Below are 24,474 nucleotides of genomic sequence, written 5' to 3'. Positions count from 1 at the left end.
TTGATCCAAATAATGTGCTAGTAGATGCGAAATTTTTCTTTTTGTGCCTTACATTGGGTGATTTTGACTGGCCAGAAAAGACATATTTTGATCAACAATAATTAATTTCAAAAATAGTACGAAATTAAAAATCCATGAATAGCGATGATTATAGATTACGAATTGAATAGATTATACATGATAATATAGATAGTCTATCCATATTGCTCTGAGGATCACGTGGTGGATGATTTAGAGTCTGCTGATCCTAAACTGTAGTCGTCGTTAGATGAAGGTGTATGGTTAGTGTAGCATGCGGAATTGGTGGCTGTAGCCGTATTGGGGGCTCCTGTCGATTTCTTGAAGAACACAACATCCACAAAAGGGTGAAGGGAGTGTCGCATCTGTTTGCATGGTCCGGACACTAAAAGAATGTACTCTTCCATTAAATGGTATGCTTAGAAAATCATGTTAATAGTACTACCAAAAAGGAAATCTGAAACTAGTGACACACATGCGCAAAGTTATAAAGAGTGGATTGCAGAATAAAACGAAAGGGTAAAATAGAAAACAATTATGTTTGCTATGTTTAAGTCCTAAAGGTCGGATTTTAATCCCAGCTCTTAAAATTGCAATTAGATACGCTCATTTGTTCACGATAGCGTAATAAAGTATTGTCTCATCTGATATGGAACTCACGGCTTCATAATAATAGAAGTTTCGTCAGCGATTAAACTTTTAAAAAACCCAGTCTATTCCACTTGAGACTTTCCCCACAATTATGATGGTAGGGGCAGGTAATTATGACGAGAAATCACCCAGAGAAGTGTTGATCTGCATAGGCTCGTAGCACTTGGATGTTATTTGGTCGAACAAGTATAACTGGAGCATGCGCAGCTGAGTGTATCTTCTGTCGCACATGGAGGTGTGGCAGCACGTGGTCCAAACATCCGTCTCGAACTCCCACCGGAACCACGACTGCTTCCTGAGAAATCAAAACGGAAGTTATTATAAACTTTCAAACATCATTTCATTAATAGAGGGAGGATACAATTTTGGAATAATCAACTCTGACAAAAAAAATAAAATTTAAGAGTTGAATCATTTTTTTGCGACAGATTGGTGTTTGTTCCTATGTTTCACATGCCAGAGAAGATTAACTTCTGCCATGCGTAACGTTTTCTCACAATGGACTTCGGTAGCTTAAATTGTAAATTTTTGTTACTACAAAATTTGGCTTATACCGACTCTTGAACTTTTTATTCACTTATGTGATGTGCATATTCTCTGCCAAAACCCAGGGTTCAAAAGGTTCATTACACATGCGAGCTAGCGAGCGTAGTATTATATTGCGAATCCACTTGTTTCTAACCCAACTCGCAAAAAAAAGTGCCCATTTGATGCGAGGACGTAATCTATCCTTTTCTATCCTTATTTCACTTGTTTTGCCTTTTTATAGCCGCTTCCGTAATTTTCTTGCTTGTGTTTGTGAGTTCTTTCTTGTGTTTCCTAATTGTTATGAAGTTTGGAACAACACCTGTCAACCATGGAAAAACATCCATATTAAAATGTGGCACATCCGAACAAAACTGAATTTGTTTTGGGAAAATGATCAGAGATTTACAATTTCTGACTTTCCATTGATATTTTTTAAATGCAAACTTCACACGTGTGTGAATCGTAGAAGGGATATGTGTTGGTACTCACGTCTTCCACCTCTGATAGAGAGCCCTCTGGGATGTGCCTTCCCCCTGACTGGGGTACTGGATAGTCTCCCATTTCTTCACCCTGAACGTGGAGGAGATCTTGTCCACCAGAAGTCTCAAGTGGTCGATGTCGAAATTGAAGATGGAGATGAAAAAACGATTCTTCAGTAGTTTGTACGAAGCCTGTAAAACAGAAACAAGGATATTATGGGAACAAATATGACCACCAAAACATCTTAAATGTATCCTCAGCACTGATTGTTTCTGCAACCTATATGATCAACAGCGTACTTTTATGGTCCCGAAATTTGAACCAAGAATATTCTGGGGGATAATGGTTAATAAAAGGCGTTAGGGACAATGTTTAAGCGAAAGGCCAGCATTTCCTAGAAGCTTTTTTCAATCTGCAGTCCAATTTAATTTCAACTTAAGACATTTGACCTTGACGCAAATAGACCTTGAAGCTGTCCTGCCTTGTCTAGCGCTGCTTTGTCTTGCCTTGTTCCTCATTTCCCTGCCTTGCCTCGCCCTGACCCTCTTTGCCTTGCGCTGTGCTGCACTCAAAACTTCAATACTATTTCTCTTGACGTTTGACCTTGACCTATATACGGACCTTGACAGATTGTCTTGAAGTTTTGAGCGCATGGTAGGTCAGCGAACAAGGAGGGGCAGGGTAGTGCAGAGAAATGAGAGGCAGGTCGGCGCAAGGCATGGCTGGGCACGAAGGTGATAGGAAAGACATTAATTTTTAGAAGCTTTTTCAATCCGAAATCTGGATGAATTTTAATTTGATATGTTTTTTAGGCCAAGGCTAGATGTCTATAAATGATTTCTTGAAGATTTTAGAAACAATACATTGATTACATTTTCAAACAAGCAAAGATTGTGTGATATTACGAACTCTCTTTTTTTCCAACCTAAGTCGCAAGTATTAGTGCTCTTTTTGAAAGTGCTCTTTTATTGCAGTATAATGCATAAGATCAACAAGACTGCTCGTATCAGGGCGCAGCCCTGAATGTTCCGACTGCCTTTTAAAGTTTATGGAGCAGTAATAACATTTAAAAAATTAAATGTAATAAACCAAAATGAAAATTTTTTTCTTCTAAAATTTGAGATTTTTTGCAAAAATCATCCCCGCACACGCCATATAGAGTACAAAAGAATAGATTTTGCTCCTTGTAACAAATCAATTATGGCAAATAAGCTTCTTTCAACCAATTTGGAACGAATTTTAAGACGGATTAAATCTTCGCTTACGCGTTAATAGCGCGAAATATATCGCGCGTTAATTGTCCCAAATTGGCCAATAACTTCACGAAAAATGATCACAGGTGAAATATCGTTTCTAATTTGAGCTCAGGACAACAATATTTTTTGAATGGTATAAAAAAAATTCGTCAAAAATGGCTAGTTAAAAAGTCGAAATTTGTCTGATTGTATCGAAAGTCAGAACAATAACCAGCGATTTAGTACAGCAAATGCTAAGGATTTTAAGACACACTATTGTATTACAAGTAGCACTTAAGCTTCAAGGTGTTATGGTTCTGTAGCTTTGAGGTAGGGAAGGAGACGAGCAGCAAAATAAGACGGTTCGAACCTGGGGAGGGTCGGATGTTCTTAATGAACTTTTTCATATACTAGTTAAAATGCGTCCGCTCTATAAATTGAGGCATGTTCGTTGGTAATTTCTTTTTTCAAAATGACTGGTACTGCTAATGCGTCATAATTGGCTTGCGTCACCTAGCAATTATGTAGACTCATAATTGGCGTGCGTCACTTGAGAAATTTTGTAGACTCAAAGTTTTAATCATTCAGTTTTTGCCAGTAGCGTTTTCGGTCATGTTTTTGCTTGTGTATGCGACGTGCAACTTCACCTTTGTGTCAAATTATAAATTTAACTCAAAAGTTAGAACCTTCGGTTGCATGTTAACGAAGCTGCCTTTTGTTTTTGCAATTTCAAAGTAAAAATTTAGCCTTCTGTTATTTTGGTTTCAGGAATTATCTACAAAATTATGAATCTTTCGGAAATTTTTGAAAACTTGGAGAAAATTTAAAATTTATTTCAAATTCAAATTTTTTGTACCCGTAGCTAACGGAAATGTAATTTAGGGTTGCAAATCCAATGCCAAAATTTTCCCGAAGCTCGTACTTAATAAGATATGAACGATTTCACAATTTTCATTAAAAATTCTAAAATTTTAGAGATGAAAAGTTCAAAACTCGTTTGTACCCGTACTTGCATGCTAATGGGGTGTATTTTTGGGTTGTAATTTTAAAAATGATAAATTTGTGTGCTTCCAGTTAGTATCTTTGTGAACTTCCAGTTAGCATCCAAAGCGCGTACGCAACGACTCAATTCGCGCGCATTAGTTCTTAGTGAGACGCAAATTTTTTCATTAAGTATTGAAAACCATTTCGACTCTGCTGTCGCCGCCAATGTGAATTCTAAGGAGAAAGAAAAGATTGCGCGCACCAAACATGTATGTGAAGTACACAGGAAAAGGAATATTTCATTCACTAAAGCGCGTGACTGGGATGTGAAGAAACATAGGCGAGGGGCTAACGCTTGCTACGCTTCGATTGGCTGCGCTTACTTTCGGCAACAGGTATAAAGCGCACGAATCAGTGCTTGATAATGGTCTATATTGTCAATTATTTGATATGCTAAAATTTTTCTTTCTAATGAACTAGACAAGAAAAGTACTCCTAAGCATTGCAGGGTGTTCAGATTGCAGTATTACACGTGCGTGAGCAAGTGTCTTGTAATCGAGCACTAGACTTTTTCCGTTAAAAACTTTGTTTTGCCTCTATGTAACGCCTACTTCTACCAAGAATTATCAAATCGAAAAAAATGTCTGGCCAGCAGCTGTTTTGAGCATGTATTCAATGGTTGTTTCAATGCTTGATGGATGTTTTCAATTTTGTTTTAGTGTTGGTTTATAATCCAACTCTTTTTTTTAAGCCAATACTTCTCGTTTTTTGCTTTAAAGTTTCAGCAGCTTGAATGGTTCGTCCTATATTATTTTAGTTAATTAACCTCATAAATCGTCGTTTGAATGACTTAGAGTTTATTTTCAATCGTGTTGAGGGAAGGGAGTAAAAATTGGGAGTACCGAGTTTGTTTTTGGTTCAATGGTGTTCTTCCCAAGTACTGTCTGCTTAGTTAACGCCTGATAACTGTTCCGACTTTCGATACGAAAGTAACGGAATATTTGTGCTAGGGGAGGGTTTATTCTTCAGACAAATTTCGACTTTTTAACTAGCTATTTTTAACGGAATTATATCATTCAAAGGTATTGTTGTCCTGAGCTTAAATTTTAAAAGATATTTCACCTGTGATCGTTTTTTGTAAAGTTATGGGTTTAAAGATTGCCATTTTGGCCAATTTGGGACAATTAACGCGCGATTACAGCGTAAGCAGATATTTAATTCGTCTTAGAAATCGTTCCAAATTGGTTGAAAGAAGCTTATTTGCCTTAATTGATTTGTTACAAGGAGCGAAATCTATCCTTTCGTGTTTAATATGGCGTGTAGGGGGATGAGTTTCATAAAAAATTTCGATTTTCAGAAGAAAAAAAATTTTTTCGTTTTTTTACTTTATATTTTTTTGGTTATTACTGCTCCTGAAACCTTAAAAGGCAGTCGGAATATTCAGGGATTCGCTCTGATATGAGCAGTCTTGTTTTTTTTCAAATCATTATTTTCATTGGTAAGTGTGTTTTCCAGCATCTCTCAATTTAAATCGCATTTAGGACAAACATAACAAACATTTAGGAAAATTTATTTGATGTTTTTTTTTGCTTCGATACTGTGTACTAATCTTATTTTAAGGTTACCATGATTTATCGCAGTGAATTAATCAATCAGAATCTAAATAGCTAATTTGTTGTTTCGGATAACTAAAAATCAAAGTATGAATCCATTATTAACGCCAAACAATTTGAAGCAGTCAAATTATTTTTGAGTTTTTTCAAGTTGTGATTGCACAAACAAAATACAAGTTATTTTTGCCATTGGACGCACAAGCTAAAGCTAAACAAAATCTCAGTTTTAATTTCATTTTTAATACTTTTTTTAAAAGTTATTACTGCTCTATAAACCTTAAAAGGCAGTCGGAACATTCAGGGCTTTGCCCTGATACGAGCAGTCTTGTTTCTATTTTTGAATTTTCTCACTCTTTAAAGAATTTGCGAATTGCAGCGTCGCCTCTGTGTTACAGTGAACATTTTTTTCTAGATATATGGCTTGCTGGATGATACATGGAACAAATGTGATCAGCTAATCAGAACTGAATATTTAAAATGCTTATAAAACTTGTGATAGAAAGTCTCAAGAATATCATACTACTCCAAAAGCCAACTCAATTTGCAGTCGGGCTGATTTGTACTAGGTGCTTGCTTCTCCGAGAATCAAAATGTGTAAAAAATTTGTAACAAAATGAGAGCGGGCTCAATTTCAGTTATTATTACATCAATTTTCACTGTTTTACTTAATTTTGAACCCGTATTTTTTATTGCTGTATGATTTTCTCAAAAGATGTTAGTAAAATTCTAAAGGATTTTTTCCCCTCGTCAACTTTTTGTCCAAAGTTAACCAAATTTGAGAGAAAATTTTGCTTTAGATTGTTTTGTTTGGTTATATTAAATTAGCACTATAGGATTTTGTTCGAAACTGAATGCAGTGAAAGTTCGGCGAACAACGAAAACATACGTGGAACAAAATATAATCCACCTTACAAAATTACATCAAAAGAAATTGGCTAATTTTTGCTGCCTGTTGCAAAAAAGTGGATTCATTAGCCCAAAATATTTGTGAAATGAGAGAGGATTCATAAAAAACGTGTTTTTAAAACACCCTGTAGATATGAACATTGAAACAACGTACGTGGAAGTAAACGCAGCATATACTGGAGGGTTTCCAGAACTCGTCTTTCTCCATGAGGAGCAGTGAGGTGTTGCTGTTCCCTATCCTAGATATGTCGAGGGACACCTGAAGCATACGCTTATAACTTTCACCTTAGATTTGACTCGAGATAAACTTAACTGAAAATGTACGCTCTCAAATTGATTTAGTTTTCACACTGGATGATGTTTCAAGCATTTTTTACGCTTATGTGTGCCTTAGTTTTTTAAAAAAAATTGTGAGGCGGCAACTCGTCGCAGATGGCTGCGACTATTGGTAACATTTCAAAAAGCAACAATTCGTCGCAGAGTAGTTTACTTTAACCATTGGAAAACTAATTTGAAATAAATACTGTAGCAATGCCAGACAACCAAACAACCCTGCCTTAGCGGGTGGGTAATTCGATATGGAATTTTTCACGGAACTAAGCAATGAACTCTGATGAAATTGATTTGATGAAATTGAACTCTGATGAAATCAATTTTTCTTAATTGTGATGAAGTATTACATGCTATGATTGACGCGTGCGGCCAATTTCCGCCATATCGTTTAAAATGACGTGTTTGTAATGTAGTTTATTTAGTTGCTTTGGCTTTGTAAGAGAAATGATTTCTATTACCAGTGACTGCCACCCCAGTTGTGACCAGGTATTGTTGACGATGTTGTTGACCAGTAGAACCACTTCTGGCTCTACTGGTGGGTTCCACGGTTTGCTGTTCAGTTTGAACACCTGCGAGGCAGCGTTGATGCGCTCAGAACCTGAAGCAATGTCTGTCTAAGAATGTTAAGAATGCGTTAGCAAATGGAACTCGATGAATCTGGAATTTTCAGTGCTCGTTTAGGGCATAATTTCTTGTTTTTTACATGGCGGTTTCAAATGATATGAGAGGACTTATTTTTTTTATCAATTGCTGGTTTTATGGCTCTTTCAGAAATCGTGTAATTACCTTCAAATAACCGACCCCTTATACTACCAACGTGTGCGCGTCGTACTGATAAATCATCTCTGCTAAACTAAAAAGATCTGGAGAGTTCGTGCGTTGGTCCTTCCCTTGTGAGTGATTGGGCGTGATTTAAACCTTGTACATTATATATAACAGTAGTGGTTGAAGATCTAACTCTGTATGTTTGTGGTCTGGAATTCGTGGTTGGTTATGATGTCGGTGACCAAGTCCTCCAACTCCTTCGGAGCCATCACCAGTTCCAGTCTGTTGTGGTGGGAGAAGTTGAAGGCACACAGTCCAGCTGAAGAGTTGAATTGTGACGTCATCAGATCCCTCTCAACACAACTATTTGTGATGGCCACTTTCTTAAACACAACTTTTGTCACAGTCACCTCAAAAACAAATCTGATTAACTTTTTTAATTATACTGACAAATGAATTTAAGCATTAGTATGTATACGTTTAAGACAACGTCAAAATAAATAGGCGAAACCATGACTTAATTTTGTTCCTTTTTGTCTCATTTTTATATGGTTTTTGTCCAAACTCGCGGCGGAAAACTTTAGAAAATATAACATTAAAGTGACCTTTGAGAATATGAGTGTTTGTTGTGCGTTGTTCGACAGATGACAAGCGAACTCGAAGTTGAGTCCCATGCATCTGAGACAGGTGAACAGCTCCATCATCAACAGAGCACAGTCGGTGGAGGAGGCCTTGTTGCTGCTCTCCCAGGGTGTCTTGCCCAGTTGGATGGTGAACGAGTTGGACAGGGAGGCGTCCGAGAAACGACCAGAGTCTGAAAAAACTATGTGACAGTTAATTTGAGCGTATTGAAGTTTTTAAGTAATTTTTCAAATTATTTTCATATTCTACTGTTTTTAAAATTCGGGCATTCAAATCAAGTAGATCGATATAAACCCAAAGTGGGAGGGGGTGGTAATGCCAATTTGATATTATACTCCTGTGACAAATGATCGTCGAATAAGATTACTTGATAGTTTAGTAATGCCTTTTAACAAATGTTTAAAAAATGATTTTCGCACCCGTTGTGGTGACCCCGGGTGACCACATCTTGCGACAACACTGCAGCACAGCTGTGAACACCTCGTCACTGCAGTTGATCAGCTGCATCTTGTTGGACATGTACAGATTAACAGCACTGTACACCTTGTGCTCCTCCGAGTCCGACCTGTTTTACACATTGAGACATTCTAGGATTGAGACAACCCCTTTGGTCTGTTTTTTTTAAAGCAAATAGTACCCACTGCCGTATGATATCGTATAGAACATGAAAAGTATATGTTCGCTATTATTTATTTTTACAGTTTGACTGTCCCTATTTCCGCTGATTGTCAAATGACATTGATGATGCAATAAGCGCTTTCGGTTTAGACAGACACTGATTGAGGTAGATTAATCTTCGGACAATAAGAGCAGAATGTTGCGACTGACCTCTTGAAGAATATGGAAGAGAGGGTGTTGCATGAGTTGAGATTGAGTGCCATAGATGCCTCCCACCCTACGAACGAGAGGTTCTGCAGCATCTGACACAGGGTGTCGCAGAAGATCTTGTGGTCGTCCCGCTTCACAAACACGGGCTTGCTGTACGCGAACGGATACCTGTGAGGAGACATTTATCTAAGCGTTCCTTATGTCGTTAGCGCAAAAAGCAAATTAATTTTTAAAGACTTTTTTGAAGTTGTAAGAGGTAACAGCAGTTTTAACTTAACAATATTAGCTTTTGACTGATAAGTATCGAATTTATTTTGAGATTTTCTTAGATCGGCTTAGATCTATTTCAGAACTTAACTTCTCTACAATGATAGACGAGAAACTGGTTGGCTCAAATAAATGCGCTCTGTAAATGATTGTACTCGCATCACGCTAAATTGGGCATCTATTTTTTAAGAAGACTACATGATTACATGCGGATAATTGGATACAGTAGGAGAACTTCAACTTGTTAGTGACAATCGTGGAGCAAAAACACGCGGGCTTAACATTGAATGAATATGAGCTGGGGTTCAACGAATTGGGATCAACAGCTTTGAGATTGAGAAAAAGGGAGTGAAACAATCGGAGTGTGCAAAAGTAGAGTGATAAACTGAACTTAAGTACGAATGGAGTATTCATTAAAAGGGCTGACCCGTTGAGTTTGAAGTTGATGCAGTTGTAATCCAGTTTCTCCTTCTGGATGCCTGGCGAATAGAACTGCAGGATGGCAGCCTTGATGACCCGGTAGAGGTCCTGTGATATGTTAAAGAGACGCAGCACATCCTCCGTCCAGAAGTCCAGGATGAAACTAATAAGCACAGCACATGTCATGTATTGAATTATTGTTCCGAACATTTGAAAAATGAGGAGGTTTTTTTCCACGCAAAATCAGGTACCACAAATCAGGGGCGGATTAAGGGGGGGGGGGGGGGCGGACGCCCCCTCCCTTAGGAGTTCGAACCCCTGTCGACCCAAAGGGTCCCCTCTTTGAACTATTTTGAGATATCCATTTTTGGCTGACAGACCCTAAAATTTTTCTAAAGGCGCTTTTGGCGCCGCCAATATATACTTTTGAGGGAGGAGCGCGCGCCGAGAAAATGCGATTTTTTGGGTCAAAAAGTGCCTAAAAACGCTTTTTTGGCCTGTTTTTTCAAAAGTTAGCATGCGGCGCTGGAAATTCGCCAACAAGGTCTTTTTTTAGTACTTAGGGAGAGCTCAGAAAATCAAATTGGTCGGCCTAAAGAAAAAGGTCGACAAAATTTTCGAATTTTTTTTTGAAAATCCGCCGCCCCCCCCCCTCGAGAAAATCCTAGATCCGCCCCTGCCACAAATAATCATTAAAATTAGCCGAGTGATAAAGCCCTTTCAGCCGTGATTTGTTCGACTTTTGAAAAAAATTTTTCTCAATATTGAGAAAAACCGGTTTGAAATTTATGGTTTTTGGTCTAATTTCGAGCCAATAAGTGAGCGTGCAGGCTTACACTAGCTTAATTAACCTTGATATAAGCCGTGAAAGTCTAACTTTTTTCGAGTAAAAAAAGGTTTCGGGCAATTTTTAGCGCCATTTTAAGAGCCAAAAACTTCGAAAATTCAAAAAATTTCTGCAAAAAAAAATTAGAACGTTTTTTTTTGAAAATGTTATTGGACAAATTTGCTTTTAAAATGTATACAGATCTCACGCTTCAATAGTTTTGACTATTTTGCAGACGAAATGTAGCAATTTTTGAGACAACTTGGAACATACCCGAAACGCAGCCCAAAAAGATTTATACTTGTGATGAAAACTTATTTACTTATTTTATGAGCAAAAAAAGACACAAAACAAAGAAGCGAACCCTAACCGACAAAATTTAAACCATGGAAATTATTCTTTTGTGTTTTTGCTCTCTGTGGCTCAGAATATACAGAGGAATCCATCGCCGCAAAAACTAGACTCCGATACAGAAAAGACTGTTATTACTGATTCATGTCATGCATATTTTTTTGGTTTCTTATTTTTTTTAAATATTTGAAACCATATATGTTGCAACGACGCTTAAAGAGTGATAAAGAACTATAGTCTGGACATGCGGATTTGATCATGCAACTTCAGACAAGTTAAAGAGCTGTCACAGGATCGTTATGGCTGCATTTTAAAGTTTTTTCAGTCATAAGCCTATTTTCAAACACAGGCAAAGCGGAGCTTCCCACTACTTGCCATACAACAAAATAAGAGCGGAAACTAGCCGACAAAAGTAGGACAAGACACTTATTTGAAGAAAAATATTGAAAAAAAAACAATCATTGTTTTACATTTGTCCCAAAGGCCGTTGAATTTGAGAAATGATACTGACCAGCCCAATTGCCAGAATTTGATTAAAAAATTTTAAAATGTTCATCAAACAGTAACTGAGCAAACAAAACAATACTTGGAGAGGCAAGTAATGAGCCAAAAATAAGGCTGCAAAAGCTTTCGAACTACAAAAAAATTCAAAACTCAAGGTGTTTTACCTCCAAAAGTACAAATGTAAAATAAAAGTATTTTGGCCCTTCAAATGACAAACCACGAGGAAACAGATTTTACATCAGTAAAAAAATTGAGCCAAAGAAGTGCTAAAGTGAAAAACCCGTAATTCATCAGCGATAAAAAAAAAGACAAGACTGCTCGTATCAGGGCGAAGCCCTGAGTGTTCCGACTGCCTTTAAAGGTTTATAGAGCAGTAATAACTTTAAAAAAATAAATGTAATGAAATGAAAGGAAATTTTTTTTTCTTCTAAAATTTGAAGTTTTTTTTGCAAAAATCATCCCCTCAAATCTCATATAAAACACAAAAGAAAAGATTTTACTCCTTATAACAAATCAATTATGGTTAATAAGCTTCTTTTAACCAATTTGCAACAATTTTTAAGACGGGTTTTTAAGACGGGTTAGTAGCGCGAAACATATCGCGCGTTAATTGTCCCAAATTGGCCAAAATGGCAATCTTTAAACCCCCATAACTTCATGAAAAAAGATGACAGGTGAAATATTTTTTGACTGAAATAATGTTAATAATGACTGCTTAAAGGCAACAACAAAAGTTCAAATTGAACGGCCATTTAGAAAGCAGACATGCTCAAAAAATATTTGGTGCCGGTTGTTGCATCAGAGCAGACGTCAACTGATTCAACTGTTTTTGTTAAACTAGTTGTTAGCCCGAAAAAAATCTTTGTCCGAATTAATAAAAATAGTTCGGAAAACTTTACCCTTGTTTTATGATTTTTTCTTTGTTATGACTCCTGTAGTCGGAACACTGGGTCGTATTTACCGGAAGTGACTGAATAATGTTCTCTGGCTAGTTTTCCTCTCCAAACTATTTTTAAAATTTTAACTAGCTTTTTTTGACATTTTTGTATATCGCCCAAAAATTTTTTTCCTAGGCTCAAACTTAAACAAATGAATTTTTTCAACGCTTGTTTTTTTTAAATATATATAAATTCATGAACTGTTTTCAGGGCGAACACTATTCTGCTGAGTTTAAAAGGCAGGCCGGAACAGTCAGGGCACCGCCTTGATACGAGCAGTCTTGTTTGAATGGTATCTCACCACGGACTCTCAAGGTCGACTATGTCTCGAAGTGAAGAGTCTGCCATCGGAGCTTGCGCAACAACGTTTTGGTTCCCAAGAAAAGTATCAAAGATAAATTCAGTAACACGGCACAGATCAAAGATATGGAATCAATTAATAAAAAGGCCCCTTTGTTTGCTCACTGTCGCCAAAAATGAGAAAGCGGAAGGAAAAAAACTGGATAAAGGGCAAGTAAATTTGCCAATTCAGAGCTTCTCAAATCCTGTTGGCAGATCAGCTTTATCTTAACTTTAACATGTAACTCATAATATAAATCACTTTCGGCGCTTGACCTTGGTAAAATTATTTCAACCCATTGTAGATGTCAAACAGATGGGCAAGAAAAAAGCCGGTAATTGTTCAAGTTTTCTGAAATATTTGTCTAAGAATTTTTCTTAATCACAAAGAATCACCGATGCTTCAAAACGAGTTTCTGCTTGATCAGAGAGTCCTTTTTCTTGATTTCAAAAAAATTCTCAAATTTAATATTTGAGAGCTGGTTTAGAAGTTAAATCTGACATTACTCTATTTAACAAGTTTAAATCTAATTAAGGCAAGATTTGTCTAATCACTATGACACAATGCAAAGGAGTGGACAGTGGTCGAAAATGTAGAGAAAATCCAAAATTCAAACTTGATTAGACTTCCTTCAAAACTTGGGAACAAGTTCGGTAAGACAAACAGAAGAATTGAAATGATATATGACTTGTAATTTAATTCAAAACATGCTCAAGACGTACAAATTTCGAGTACTTAGGGCAAATTTTGAATTGTTTATCTTTTTTCTGTATAAATGGCACGCAAGATCCCGTGGCGCTGAAACATTTCGTGAAACGAGCGATCCATGTCGAAATAAAACCAACGTTAAATGTCAAGTTTGAGCGAAAACAGCTTGGAAATGGGGGTAATGTTATTTAGCACAAGGGCAAATTTAAGGCACTGGTGCTTTATATCTATACTTATGGGGGACTGTAAGTCTTCTACTTGTTGGTTGCGTGGGATATCGAAGTTGCACGTATGAATCAGACGGTAGTGAAAGAAAAGGGAGAAAAAGAAATAAGCAGGGCAGGGGTAGGTAAGAAACGTATCAATCTTCTGCTATTTATTTGTCCGTGGTGCAATTTCCCATTTCAGAGAGAGCTATGATAACTAGTATTTTTCACGGAAATGTCAGCGCAGAATCCGAATATATTGGGACCACTGCAACATGCAGATAAAATACTACTGAAGTAAAAGCGCACATGTTGTTTATATTCTACACGTTTTAAGCTTCATGGATATAAAAAATGGTTGGTAGACACAGTTAATCTCTACATGTTGGAAAAAATGGCTTGTAAAAATGGAAACGGAAAAATGTTCGCGGTAACATTATTGGTTGAAAAAATGTGGCGTTAGCTTGCAAGCACATCAAACAACCATTTAACCATGTCTTTTTTCACCAGGATGCAAAAGATCTTTGTGATTTTGATGTATTAACTCCAAAATTAGCCAAAATTGTATTAGCCAAAATTGTTCAAATATTTAGATCTTTTTCCCCGCCTTTTGCAAAAGGGGTAGATTCGTTACTAGGTTTAAAATTCACATATGCTTATTTGAATTATTTCATTATAGGGGTGGCAATTTAATACTAGGTACTGTGGGGAAGTTAAAAAGATCCAAACATTTTTAAAACGCCACATTTTCCGTTAAATTTTGTACTATAATGCCAATTTTACGACTAATAAAAGCACACTGTTTTTGAAAGTTTCAAGAATGAACTAAATGTTTTCCTTCCGACAAAATGCATAATGCTTGTCTAGATTTGTTCATAGAAAGGGCCACATAACTTGGTACTAAATTTGCAAAGCTTGGGAAATAGTTTTCGAAAATCAAAGCGCAGTTTGGAGTGGAATTGCTACTTTGATCAAGAGTTTCCACGACCAACGGTTCCTGGCGTCAAAATAGTTCAGATAGCTTAACATCAAAATCAGTTTCGACTCTGGTGTCCAATTTTAGTCTGAAAAAGGTCCAGTGAAACGTAAAAGAACGTCGTTTGATTAAACGTAGTTTCAAGGATTACAGCCCAGAAATCAAACATATGTCGGCGAGACACTTATCTACAATTCATTGCTCTACATGGCCTTGCAAATTAAACTGCAATAAAATACGCTTGAAATGACAAGCTATATTGTTAAATTTGTGCTATATTTTATCTTTATCAATGTTCGATGGAAATGAGTACTTTTTATGTTTTACGTTTTATGACCGGCGTTTTAACTTTTATGACCAAAAAATGGTCAGGTAATGCCATCACGCTACAATAGAGGTACAAACAGCAACTTCTTGTGACCAAAATAGGGTCGTGTAGCATTCTAAATGAATACTCCCAGTTAAGTCTATAAGCAGCGACCAAATTGACCAGGCTCGCAAATTGCTTTTAAAAACAGTTATTTTTCTGAATTGAGGCTCAAAGTTACTTAACAATTGCTTGCTAATTTGAAAATAGTGACAAAATCGACAGCGGGTGGTTTAATGGTGCAATTATTACTGTAAGATTAAAAAGTTGAATTTCCTGACAGAACTTTCCACTATATTATACCAGCTGACATGGGAAAAGCTAAACTTTTCTTTGTAATAAGCAGTAGGGGATCTAGGATTTTCTCGGGGGGGGGGGGGGGGGGGACCGGAATTTTAAAAACTTTTTTTTGTCGACTAAATTGATTTTCTGAGTTCTCCCAAATCACTATATAAGCCCTATTTTGACCAAACTTTCTGTGCCGCAGTCAAATTTTTGAAAAAGAGTTTTTAGCCACTTTTTTGAAATTGTTGACCAAAAAGTCGCGTTTTGGCGCGCGCGCGCTCACCTCAAAACTAGTAAGTTTTGGCGCCGAAGGTGACTTTAGTAAAATTTTAGATGGCAATGTTCAATTCAATCAGTGTTTCCCGGCTAATCTACGACTGTTACGAATTGTCGCTTGTTACGAATTGCCGCTTGTTACGAATTGCCGCTTGTTACGAATTGCCGCTTGTTACGATTTGTCGCCTGGTACCAATTGTCGCCTCACGCCCAATAACGGCATTTTTGTACTGTGTTTTTTTTGAAAAAATTGCCAGCGTCGCTAAATTGTTGTCAAAATACGTTTTTTTTTGTCTAATAGTTTCGTCAAAATACAGAAAATCAGTTTGGTCGACCTAGAAAAAAAGTCGGCAAATTGTTTAAATTTTTTTCGAAAATCCGCCGCCTTGAGAAAGTTTTTGATGGTAGATTCTACTCTATAACCCGTTTGTCCCCATATATTTTTATTTTTTTAATACTTGACTTAAAACAAGCCTGCCTTCTTAAAACTTAAAATCTAATGAACATTTCCAAGTTTTTTTAATAAAACAATTTTTGAACTTTTATTACAAGGCGTTATGAAATGTCCTTTTGTATCACGAAAAAATAATTTGCAGATAAAACTTTTTCAAAGTGGAGCATAACTATTTTGCAAAATGTTTCAAATATATTTGCAAATATATAGACCTAAAGTTTGTCTGGATGTAAAATCCACGCCCAGAATAGAAACAGAAAATCTGGAAATATGCTATGGAATCAGAATTAATTGTGAAAGTTGAAGTACAAATCAAGAAAACAAAACAGAAGGGCTGGTCTCGGATAGCTGGTCTCGGAAAGTTTCTGATGAAAAGATTTCTGATACACTATAAATGTAGGGCTAATCAAATCGAAACCTAAATTTTGAGTTTAAATTAGATGGAATGCAATATGCCCAATTAATTTGCCTCAGTTCAATAAAGTTTTTAGCGATCTGAAATTTGCATTGTGTAAATATTTCGCGTTATAATCTCAGCTTCATTGGTAAGTCTTAATGAGCGTGCATTAAAATAATCCAGAACAAGGCCACATTGGCAATATTTGAAGCCCCCAATTTTTTCAGAAAACTATAGCAAGAAAATTTTTTTACATTTTTGCTCAGACAGTTGTTATCCTCATTTGGGTGTGAGTTTTTTTGTTAAAAACCTGGACTTCAAATGTCAGTTTTGGTCCGAATTAAACACTCATGCTTAAAAAAATCTGTTCGTTTTGTCCCAATGTGGATCAAAAACCAATTAACCAAAACCCAAGTAACCTCAATTTGTTTTTCAAAGAGTGTTCCTAAATTAATGCTGCTGATTTAACTGAAGATAATTTAGAAAATCAAAAATTTTCTTCGAACACTGACTGGAATTAGTTTATTTTCACTTTTAAACTAATCAATTGCAAGATCCCGCGAAACCAGAACATAGAAACTTCAAAAAATGATTTATTTGGGAAGCAATAAAACAATTTTTCTGGGAAACTTTAGTAATTTTTTAAGAAAAAATTAATCCTCACATATGATAAAAACGAAAGCATCTGTTTTGTTATCCGTCCGCATATGTACCCTTTGCATCTACATAAAAACCTATTTATTATAGTATTTATTTATTCAGCCTAAGTTAAGGCTGAAAAATTTATGTTCGAACTTGAAGGCCAAACTTCAGGTGCTTTCGTGGCATCATAATAATCTAAAATAACCAAAGCTATCACGTTGCTTAGTGACAGTCATTTTTGCGTTTTTGAGCAGTTATAGACCTAATCGTGAAATGGTGTGTTCTAACTAAGCTTGGTGACTAGCACTAATTGTTTTGTTTTACCTCTATACACCTACCTTAGCATTCGCGTTGTACTACATGGCACAGCAAGCAGTCGATCAAAAGAACTCACTGAATATACCACCATTTTGGCTCAAACCACCAAAACACCAGTCGAATGAGAAAAACGGGTAGGGGAACTGCAAATGACTATAATGGCCAAGGAGAACATAGACGTGAATACCCTGCGCACAACCAGGCCAAGGCAGTACCAAAACCAGCAGAACGTATTTACATTTACAAGGAGGAAATACATAACGAAATTAACCCTCAAAAACGAGACAGAAGAGTCCGCAAACAAGAGAAGAGTATTCGTTGTGCAAACGAAGTGGCTAAATCAAACGCAAAATGAGAAATGTGTGGTTCACTCTTGTGTCACGAAGCATCCACAAAGGCAAAAAGCTACTTGTAGTTATGCCTCGGGCACGAGTCATAAAGACAGTTCAGACAACGATTACCAAATGTGAACCTGACTTCAACCTCCGCAAAAGACCTTTGGGACGAACTAGCGGATTGTTCATCACCCAAAAAATTGTAAATTTGAAAGATAATTTCATTCGCCGCATACAGAAAAAAAACTAAACACTTGAACAGTTTCACGCAGAGTTACAAAGCGGTGATTGCGAGGAAAAAGGGGTACGCGACATGTTCACAGCACCTTTGCCTAATGAAAAGATCTCAGAGGAACTCCTCGCAGAACGAAAAACTCCAAGAGATGCATATGACTGCGCCATTGAGACGGAAAAGGGTATATAACACATTTATTCTAAACATCATTTCGAGTGACATACAAGCGCGACAGGAAATTCTCTTCAATGTAATTCAGGAAACTGTGGGGCTCGTAAATCAGGGAAAAAATGAGCCCCCATTCGGAAGAAGAAGTGGCCGTGGAAACACGAGCTCCCAAAGCTGGGGACAGTTTCTTTCAATGAATAAACAACCACAGTCCCACGTGACCGAGACAGTCCAAGCAAAATTCTCAATCTGGTAACACATTTTCGGCAGGTCATCTACAGATATGCCCAACCAATGTTAAAATATGCTGAAAAAGCAGAAGGGGACATTTTAAAAAAAAAGATGTCGAATGTCAAATGTCAATTGTGTCAACGAACAAGGAAACGAAACTGATGACCAACAACAGCAGAAATCACACGCAAATAATGTAGACCAAATAGGATTCTTGGAATGTACTGCAGCAAACGGTTGGTAAACAATTCAAGACGTCAAATAGAGGGTGAAGACAATCCAAGAAGACAATCCAATATTAAAAAAGTAATTGACTACAAGGAAGACGAAATCAATAGACATTAGATAAAACTAAAAATAAATGGAGATACCATAACAGTAATTGCAGAATCCTGTAGCTCAATATCCTTTTTCAATGGTTATGGAGCAGCATATATGTACAAAAAAACGATTAAAAGTGCCAACTAGAAACAAGAATCAAACGAAGACGAGGCACTAAAATTGGCATTCTACAAAAGAGTAAAATACATGTAGGCCAACATTTTATTCCTCAATCGCCCTTTAAGATTCCAAACGCCCTTTTTTCATTGTGGTGAACGGTCACAGAGCCAACATAGTGGGAAGAAAAGTTCTGCCACTGATTTAAATCAAGCTGAAACAAGAGAATTCAAAACACCAAATGGTGCTAAACATTGACTCAACCCACAGATCGGATCCTAAAATAGCATTGTTCGTAAGTAAAAACTATCAAGGTCTATGTACCTTATTTGGAGAATCAAAAAAACATGTGGTAAAAACCAAATATGTCAAACACTTCAAAGCATTTATTCAAAATGGACGCACAGTACACATACTCCTACAGGAAAAAATAGAACAAGAGATAAACAAATTGTTTAACCAAGAACACTATAAGTAATTGGAAAAATGCGGCAAAATGCATTTTATGATCCCGTTTGTTATAAAAGTAAAACAAAATTTAAACTGACACTGGATTTGACACAAGTCATTAAATATTTCCACAGAAAAAAAAAACAAGTATAAAATGCCCAACATTGACTTGCTTCTAGACACCGTTGCAAAAGCGGTCAAAAGCAAAAGTTCCTGCGATGTATATTTCTCCACTTCAGACCTACGTTACGCGTATGCACAAAACCTACTGGATAGGACAACCAGAGAACAATATAATTTCAGCTCAATTGGTGGACGAGCACCTAGAATATACCAATTTTAAACTGGTTTCTACGGCTTACAGGACATGCCAATAAAATTTCAGAAAGCAGTCAACCTCACTTTTACAAGTTGTAAGATCACATTTGCATTCCTTGTCGGCATTTTGATAATTCAAAAGCGAAAAACTCAGACCACCAAACGAAACTGAAAACAGTATAGAACAAACTAAATGCAAAGAAATCAGCAATTTGATGGCAGAACGCAAAATTGCCGGCAAAGAATCAATAAGAATTAAAGCAAATGACTTATCAGAAAGACGGCAGCTATAGAGAACCCTACAAACACTTCAAACATCTCAAAAAGTTTATGGGTTCAAAAAACCCCCTTACAAATTGTATATCAAACTAGGCGACACATACCGCACCGCATAGGTTATTGCTGAAAACACAGAGAACATCATCTTCAAATGGAATAAAGAACATGGTAGTGCTTTCAAAAAGGTTATAAACCCAGTTGCAGAAATCGTCGAGAAAAAACAATTTGATCAAAGCCTAGAAACAAGATTAGTTTGCAACGCTTCTTTTTTTTTTGGATTAGGGTGGCATTAGAAAAAATCTGCCATCCCCATGGCCTATGCATAGGAGTTGGATCCCCATCTCCTATGCATCAAGACACTCACAGAATTACAAAGAAAAAAGTTCTACTAATGAGTTGGAAGTATCAGGAGTAGTTTGAGCCGTAGAGAACTTTAGGTACTTTTTATATGATAAGTCTTCCACTATTATCACGGATCGCACGGCCTTGCTGAGCGAACTAAACATGTCAGAGAAATCAGAAACGGTTTAATGTTACTCAGTGGATTGACCGCTTATTATCATTCAACTTTGACGAAAACGGACTAAGTAATTACGTCTCACGCAACTCAGTCAGCACGGCGCTACCAGCAAGCAATTATGGTAAAGATTTTGTAATTGCTAATCATCCACGTTCTTTCCAAAGCTTGAGAAATAAGGTTGTTTAGTGCTGAATGAATTAACCAATAAGAAACGAGCACCGTGAAATTTGATTGACATCCGGTCAACGCAGAATAGACGGAGCGACTCCGTCTTAAACTCTGCAAATTATCAGTCGGTCACGAATCTAACAAAATCTAACAAAAAACTGAAGACCTTGCCTTAAAGTTACACTTTGCTAACCAATAATGGACAGGAACGACTAAAAGATGGACTTCACCGAAAGCAAAACTCCATAGAGCAAGGACACCCCGGAAAGAGAGAAAACGATAAAAGAATTCTCCAGAGGAAGGAGATCGATTCACATATTTATCCGAGAAGAAGCTAAATATCGTGGCAAAAAGAAAAAAAAATTGAGAGCAGGAAAGGAAAGTGAGAGATATGAAGACAGCAACCAAGGGAGGAAACATACAATGGGGCCTACAAGGAGAATGATAAGTAAAAACGAGTTCCGACCCAGAATCATGTGTGAAGAATTCAAAACAAAAGTCACCCATGTGAATGGAACATCCACACGGAAAAATTTGACGCAATGGATACAAGAAGGACAATCAGTTAAGTGGCGTCCTAAGAAAGATAAAGTAACACAAAAAGCAATTGGGCCAAGCAGAAGCAAATACAAGACACAAAACAGGAGCAAGAGGTCTCCACATCAGAATGGAGGTTGAAAAATGCAAATTATCATCAGAAACAAAAAGCGCAATCAAATACCCCAGCAAGAGACAGAGACAAAAAGCTTCCAAACGGATAAAAAAGTAGCACCATCAATAGAAAAAGAAATTTACAATCAACCAAAGACAAGATCACTGAACATGGATCTCACACCAATAAGGCCGGGTATCAATTTTTCAAGAAAAAACTCCTAACTGGTGGAGACACACTAAATCATATTAGCAATTGACAATGAAACACCAACAAACGTGATGGAAAAAGCAAGAAAAATGAGAAAAGATGATTCCGCACTCTATTGGGATGCCGCTTTACAACGCCAGCAACGCGCAAAGACAAAAAAACCCTAACCGCTGATTCACTTTGTTCGAGAAAAAAACTGTGATTAAATGACTGATGTTTTTAATATACCAAACAGATTGATTAAAACAGAATACTTGATTCGATCTGGAAAGCTTTCACCTAACACATAGAGGACAAGCGCCATGTTGGAAAATGCGGGTGACATTTAGTTTCCGCATGTCCAAAAAGCTATCGTAACAAAGGGCAAAATTGTAGAGAATTTGAAAAAAGCAAGGTAAAATTTTTAAATTAATCATATGAAAAAGCATCAGTTTTAATAGGATGAGGTAATAGAGCCTATTAGAATTTTTATTGGATTTTGCGAGACCCATGCTCGATGGTCTTAATAAGGACGCATATTTATTGGTAGCTAAAAAACCTCTTTTTCAAATCCCCCACCGCAAAGGTACTTACAAAAACCACAATAGACACAGCAATCAAGGTTATGCAACGGTATATATTAATTGGAACGGTATATATGGAGTTCCACTTAAAATAAGATGCGACCAAGCACAAACATTCAAGATAAAAAAATAGTTCAGCTTTATTTCAAAGAAAACAACATTAAGCTATTGTATGCGCCAGTAGACAACCATGGGGCCATATGTTTGATAAAACGCCTATTCCATACAATAAAAAATAAGCTAAGGGTAACGAAAATCGAGGCCTGAAATAAACATATATTCTAGTGTCTGGTGTGACAAATGATCAACTTAATAAAAAAAATTTACGAATTACCCCAATCGCGAAAAAAAAATCGCAAAATCTATCGAAATTCACATGGGCAGGCGTCCAAATACGAAATTATCAAACCTAGCAACAGCAAGTAACCAAAGCAACCTAAGTTGGGTTAATGTAAAAATGAATAGCAGAAACTAGAGAGACTACGACGGACACCAGAACAGTTTTAGAACCACGACTACTGGTCGAAGGACAAAATTACCATCAGGCGCCGGGCACCCGGGAAAAGGCGCGGGGAACTTCTGGAAATTAAATAACTTGGACACCGAACTCACTGGTGAACTTGATTCGACTACTAAGAAACTAAATTCCCCTATAGAACTAAGGCATAAAGAGATAGAAGCAGCCCCAAACACAAAACCTCAGAGAACGTATTAATCAAATAGCCAGGAAAACGTTGAGATTAGTATAGACAGTTAAGGAGCGCACTGCCTTTCATCAAAAGCGTAAAACAAAAGACGGGAAAATCTTAACACACCGCTTGGGTACAAACGTTCGAAAATACATCGAAACAGTGGTTTTGCTTTCGTACGTAACCCAAATGTCTAATGGAACTTTTGCCCCACCAGACTATTTGACTTCGTCGTACAAATCCGCCCGACACAATAGAAGTTATCGCTTTTTTCATGTGAAGAATCCAAGGGAACCCTCACATGCATGTTAAAAGAACAATCAAAGTCCAATTCAATAAGAAAAAACGGCGAAGAAGCGATCACGCGGAAACGAAAAAAGCTAGCTCAGGTAGCTAACAAAGACATCGGAGTGACCTCGATCAACCAACCAAAAGAAGGAGTCAGCAAGTAAGCCTTATAAATAAAACATTATGGCCAGCGATTAGATGGAGTACCACAACCAATAGGCATCATATCATCTTCAATATGCCAGCATCGCCGTCCTGAAAATCAGATGTACCAATTTTATAATCCGAAAAAAACCATTATCCAAGAAACTGGACATGAAGAAAACGCGGCCACCACAAAAATATCGACATGCAATCGCTCGAGCAATCTTGAGGCCAAAATTGGTAATGCTATGTCAATATTGGCTAATAATAGCATAAAGAAGGGGATGGTGCCTAAACCCACACCAGCAAAAGAGACAGATAGAGCAAATGGGCTCGATAGCAGAAAAGCTGAATGAAGAAGACGCAAAACAGATTCAAGTCTATCCACAAGTTTTGCACAAGAAAATGACAACAAAGACAAAAAACCAACTTACAACCGGAATAAAAAAGTTACCGAGCGAATTATCCGGGCGGCAAAAACCACAAAAAAGCTGAAAAAAGAAAGCACGAAAACCAGAAGAACAACCGGCGACTATAATGAGGTATCGAGACACCAAGAGCGACAACAATGATCACGTGAGATGAAGCCGATAACTGCAGACGAACAAAAACCAGGAAAAACGGGTTAGATCCGGTTAAAATCACAATTGATAGATCCGTTCAGAAAGGAAAAACAAATGGAAGACACAGCAATCAACGAAAAGAACATGAGACTATAGAGAGCGATCAACAAACGAGAAGAGAGAGAGAGAGTGAGAGTGAGAGTGAGAAAGAGAGAGAGAGAGAGATAGAGAGAGAGAGAGAGAGAGAGAGAGAGAGAGAGAGAGAGAAGGGAATGGTAGTGTAAATCCACAGTAAAAACAATTCACTCAACAAACTGTTTAATCTTTGAAAAATTTTGATAGCTCCCGGGGAGTGTTATCCGTCCGGGTATATATCTTCGTACCTTCATAAATTACCTATTTATTGATTTTATTTCATCTATACATCCTATTTTATTGCTGCGATTTTTATGTTCGTCCTTGAAGACTAACTTTCAGGTGACCTCGCGGCACCAGATTGAATAACCAAAGCTATTACGTTGATTAGTGTCGACCTTTTGTTTAGTGTTATGCATTATTTGACCTATTTATGAAACGGTGTTTTCTTACTAAACTTGTTGACTGGTTACATTTGCCTCTACACTCGTACAATTTCATTGTATTCTCATTGTACGACAAGTCACAAGCGATATGGTCAAGTGATGGTGAAGTGGCTACGCTTCCGCCTCTCAATCGAAAGTTCGGATGTTTGAGGCCCTCCATTATCCGTGCTCGTTGCTTGAGGGTAACCCGGGTTGACCTCCATAGACCAAAAATGCTAATCATACAATTTCATACACTTGGTCTATGGAAAAATGCTGTTCTTACAAATTTCATACATTTTTGCAAAATGAGTTTAATCGAATTTCAAAGGTGTTTTTATAGTTGTTTTGGTATCGAAATTGGTATCTCTTCATAAAAAAAGGAAAAAAAATGGTATGAAAAAA

The 24,474-nt window shown here is 37.0% G+C and overlaps 2 protein-coding genes across 3 annotated transcripts in view; one reads left to right on the top strand and one right to left on the bottom strand.

The window, feature by feature from the left end:
* Positions 1-24,474, top strand: part of LOC134844878 (uncharacterized) — a 527,221-nt gene that overhangs the window by 273,801 nt on the left and 228,946 nt on the right. The gene's annotated exons all lie outside the window — the stretch shown is intronic.
* LOC134844599 (uncharacterized) lies at positions 86-17,370 on the bottom strand. 2 transcript variants are annotated; one of them, XM_063861354.1, is made up of 11 exons: positions 17,279-17,370; positions 9,678-9,833; positions 8,984-9,151; positions 8,575-8,720; positions 8,119-8,327; positions 7,707-7,896; positions 7,207-7,346; positions 6,570-6,674; positions 1,687-1,868; positions 798-964; positions 86-403 (listed from the first exon to the last, which is right to left on the bottom strand). In XM_063861354.1, the coding sequence occupies exons 1-11, from the start codon at positions 17,347-17,349 to the stop codon at positions 216-218; spliced, it is 1,722 nt and encodes a 573-aa protein (XP_063717424.1). In that variant the 5' UTR covers positions 17,350-17,370; the 3' UTR covers positions 86-215. The 2 variants fall into 2 exon arrangements, with proteins under 2 accessions (XP_063717424.1, XP_063717425.1); XM_063861355.1 differs by lacking the exon at positions 17,279-17,370 and adding an exon at positions 12,591-13,914.

This window comes from Symsagittifera roscoffensis, chromosome 4, assembly GCF_963678635.1.
Source record: "Symsagittifera roscoffensis chromosome 4, txSymRosc1.1, whole genome shotgun sequence".
Taxonomy (NCBI): Eukaryota; Metazoa; Xenacoelomorpha; order Acoela; family Convolutidae; genus Symsagittifera; species Symsagittifera roscoffensis.
Note: the sequence above shows the minus strand (reverse complement) of the source record. Positions and strands in the feature narration are given on the sequence as shown.

What these genes read in the sequence shown, in the direction of transcription:
- LOC134844599 (XM_063861354.1), bottom strand. Translation starts at nt 17,349, where the DNA reads ATGGTGGTATATTCAGTGAGTTCTTTTGATCGACTGCTTGCTGTGCCA. An exon ending in ATCAACTTCAAACTCAACGG is followed by an intron (nt 9,152 to 9,677) that starts GTCAGCCCTTTT and finishes GTCTCCTCACAG; the next exon opens with GTATCCGTTCGCGTACAGCA. An exon ending in ACCCGGGGTCACCACAACGG is followed by an intron (nt 8,328 to 8,574) that starts GTGCGAAAATCA and finishes TAGTTTTTTCAG; the next exon opens with ACTCTGGTCGTTTCTCGGAC.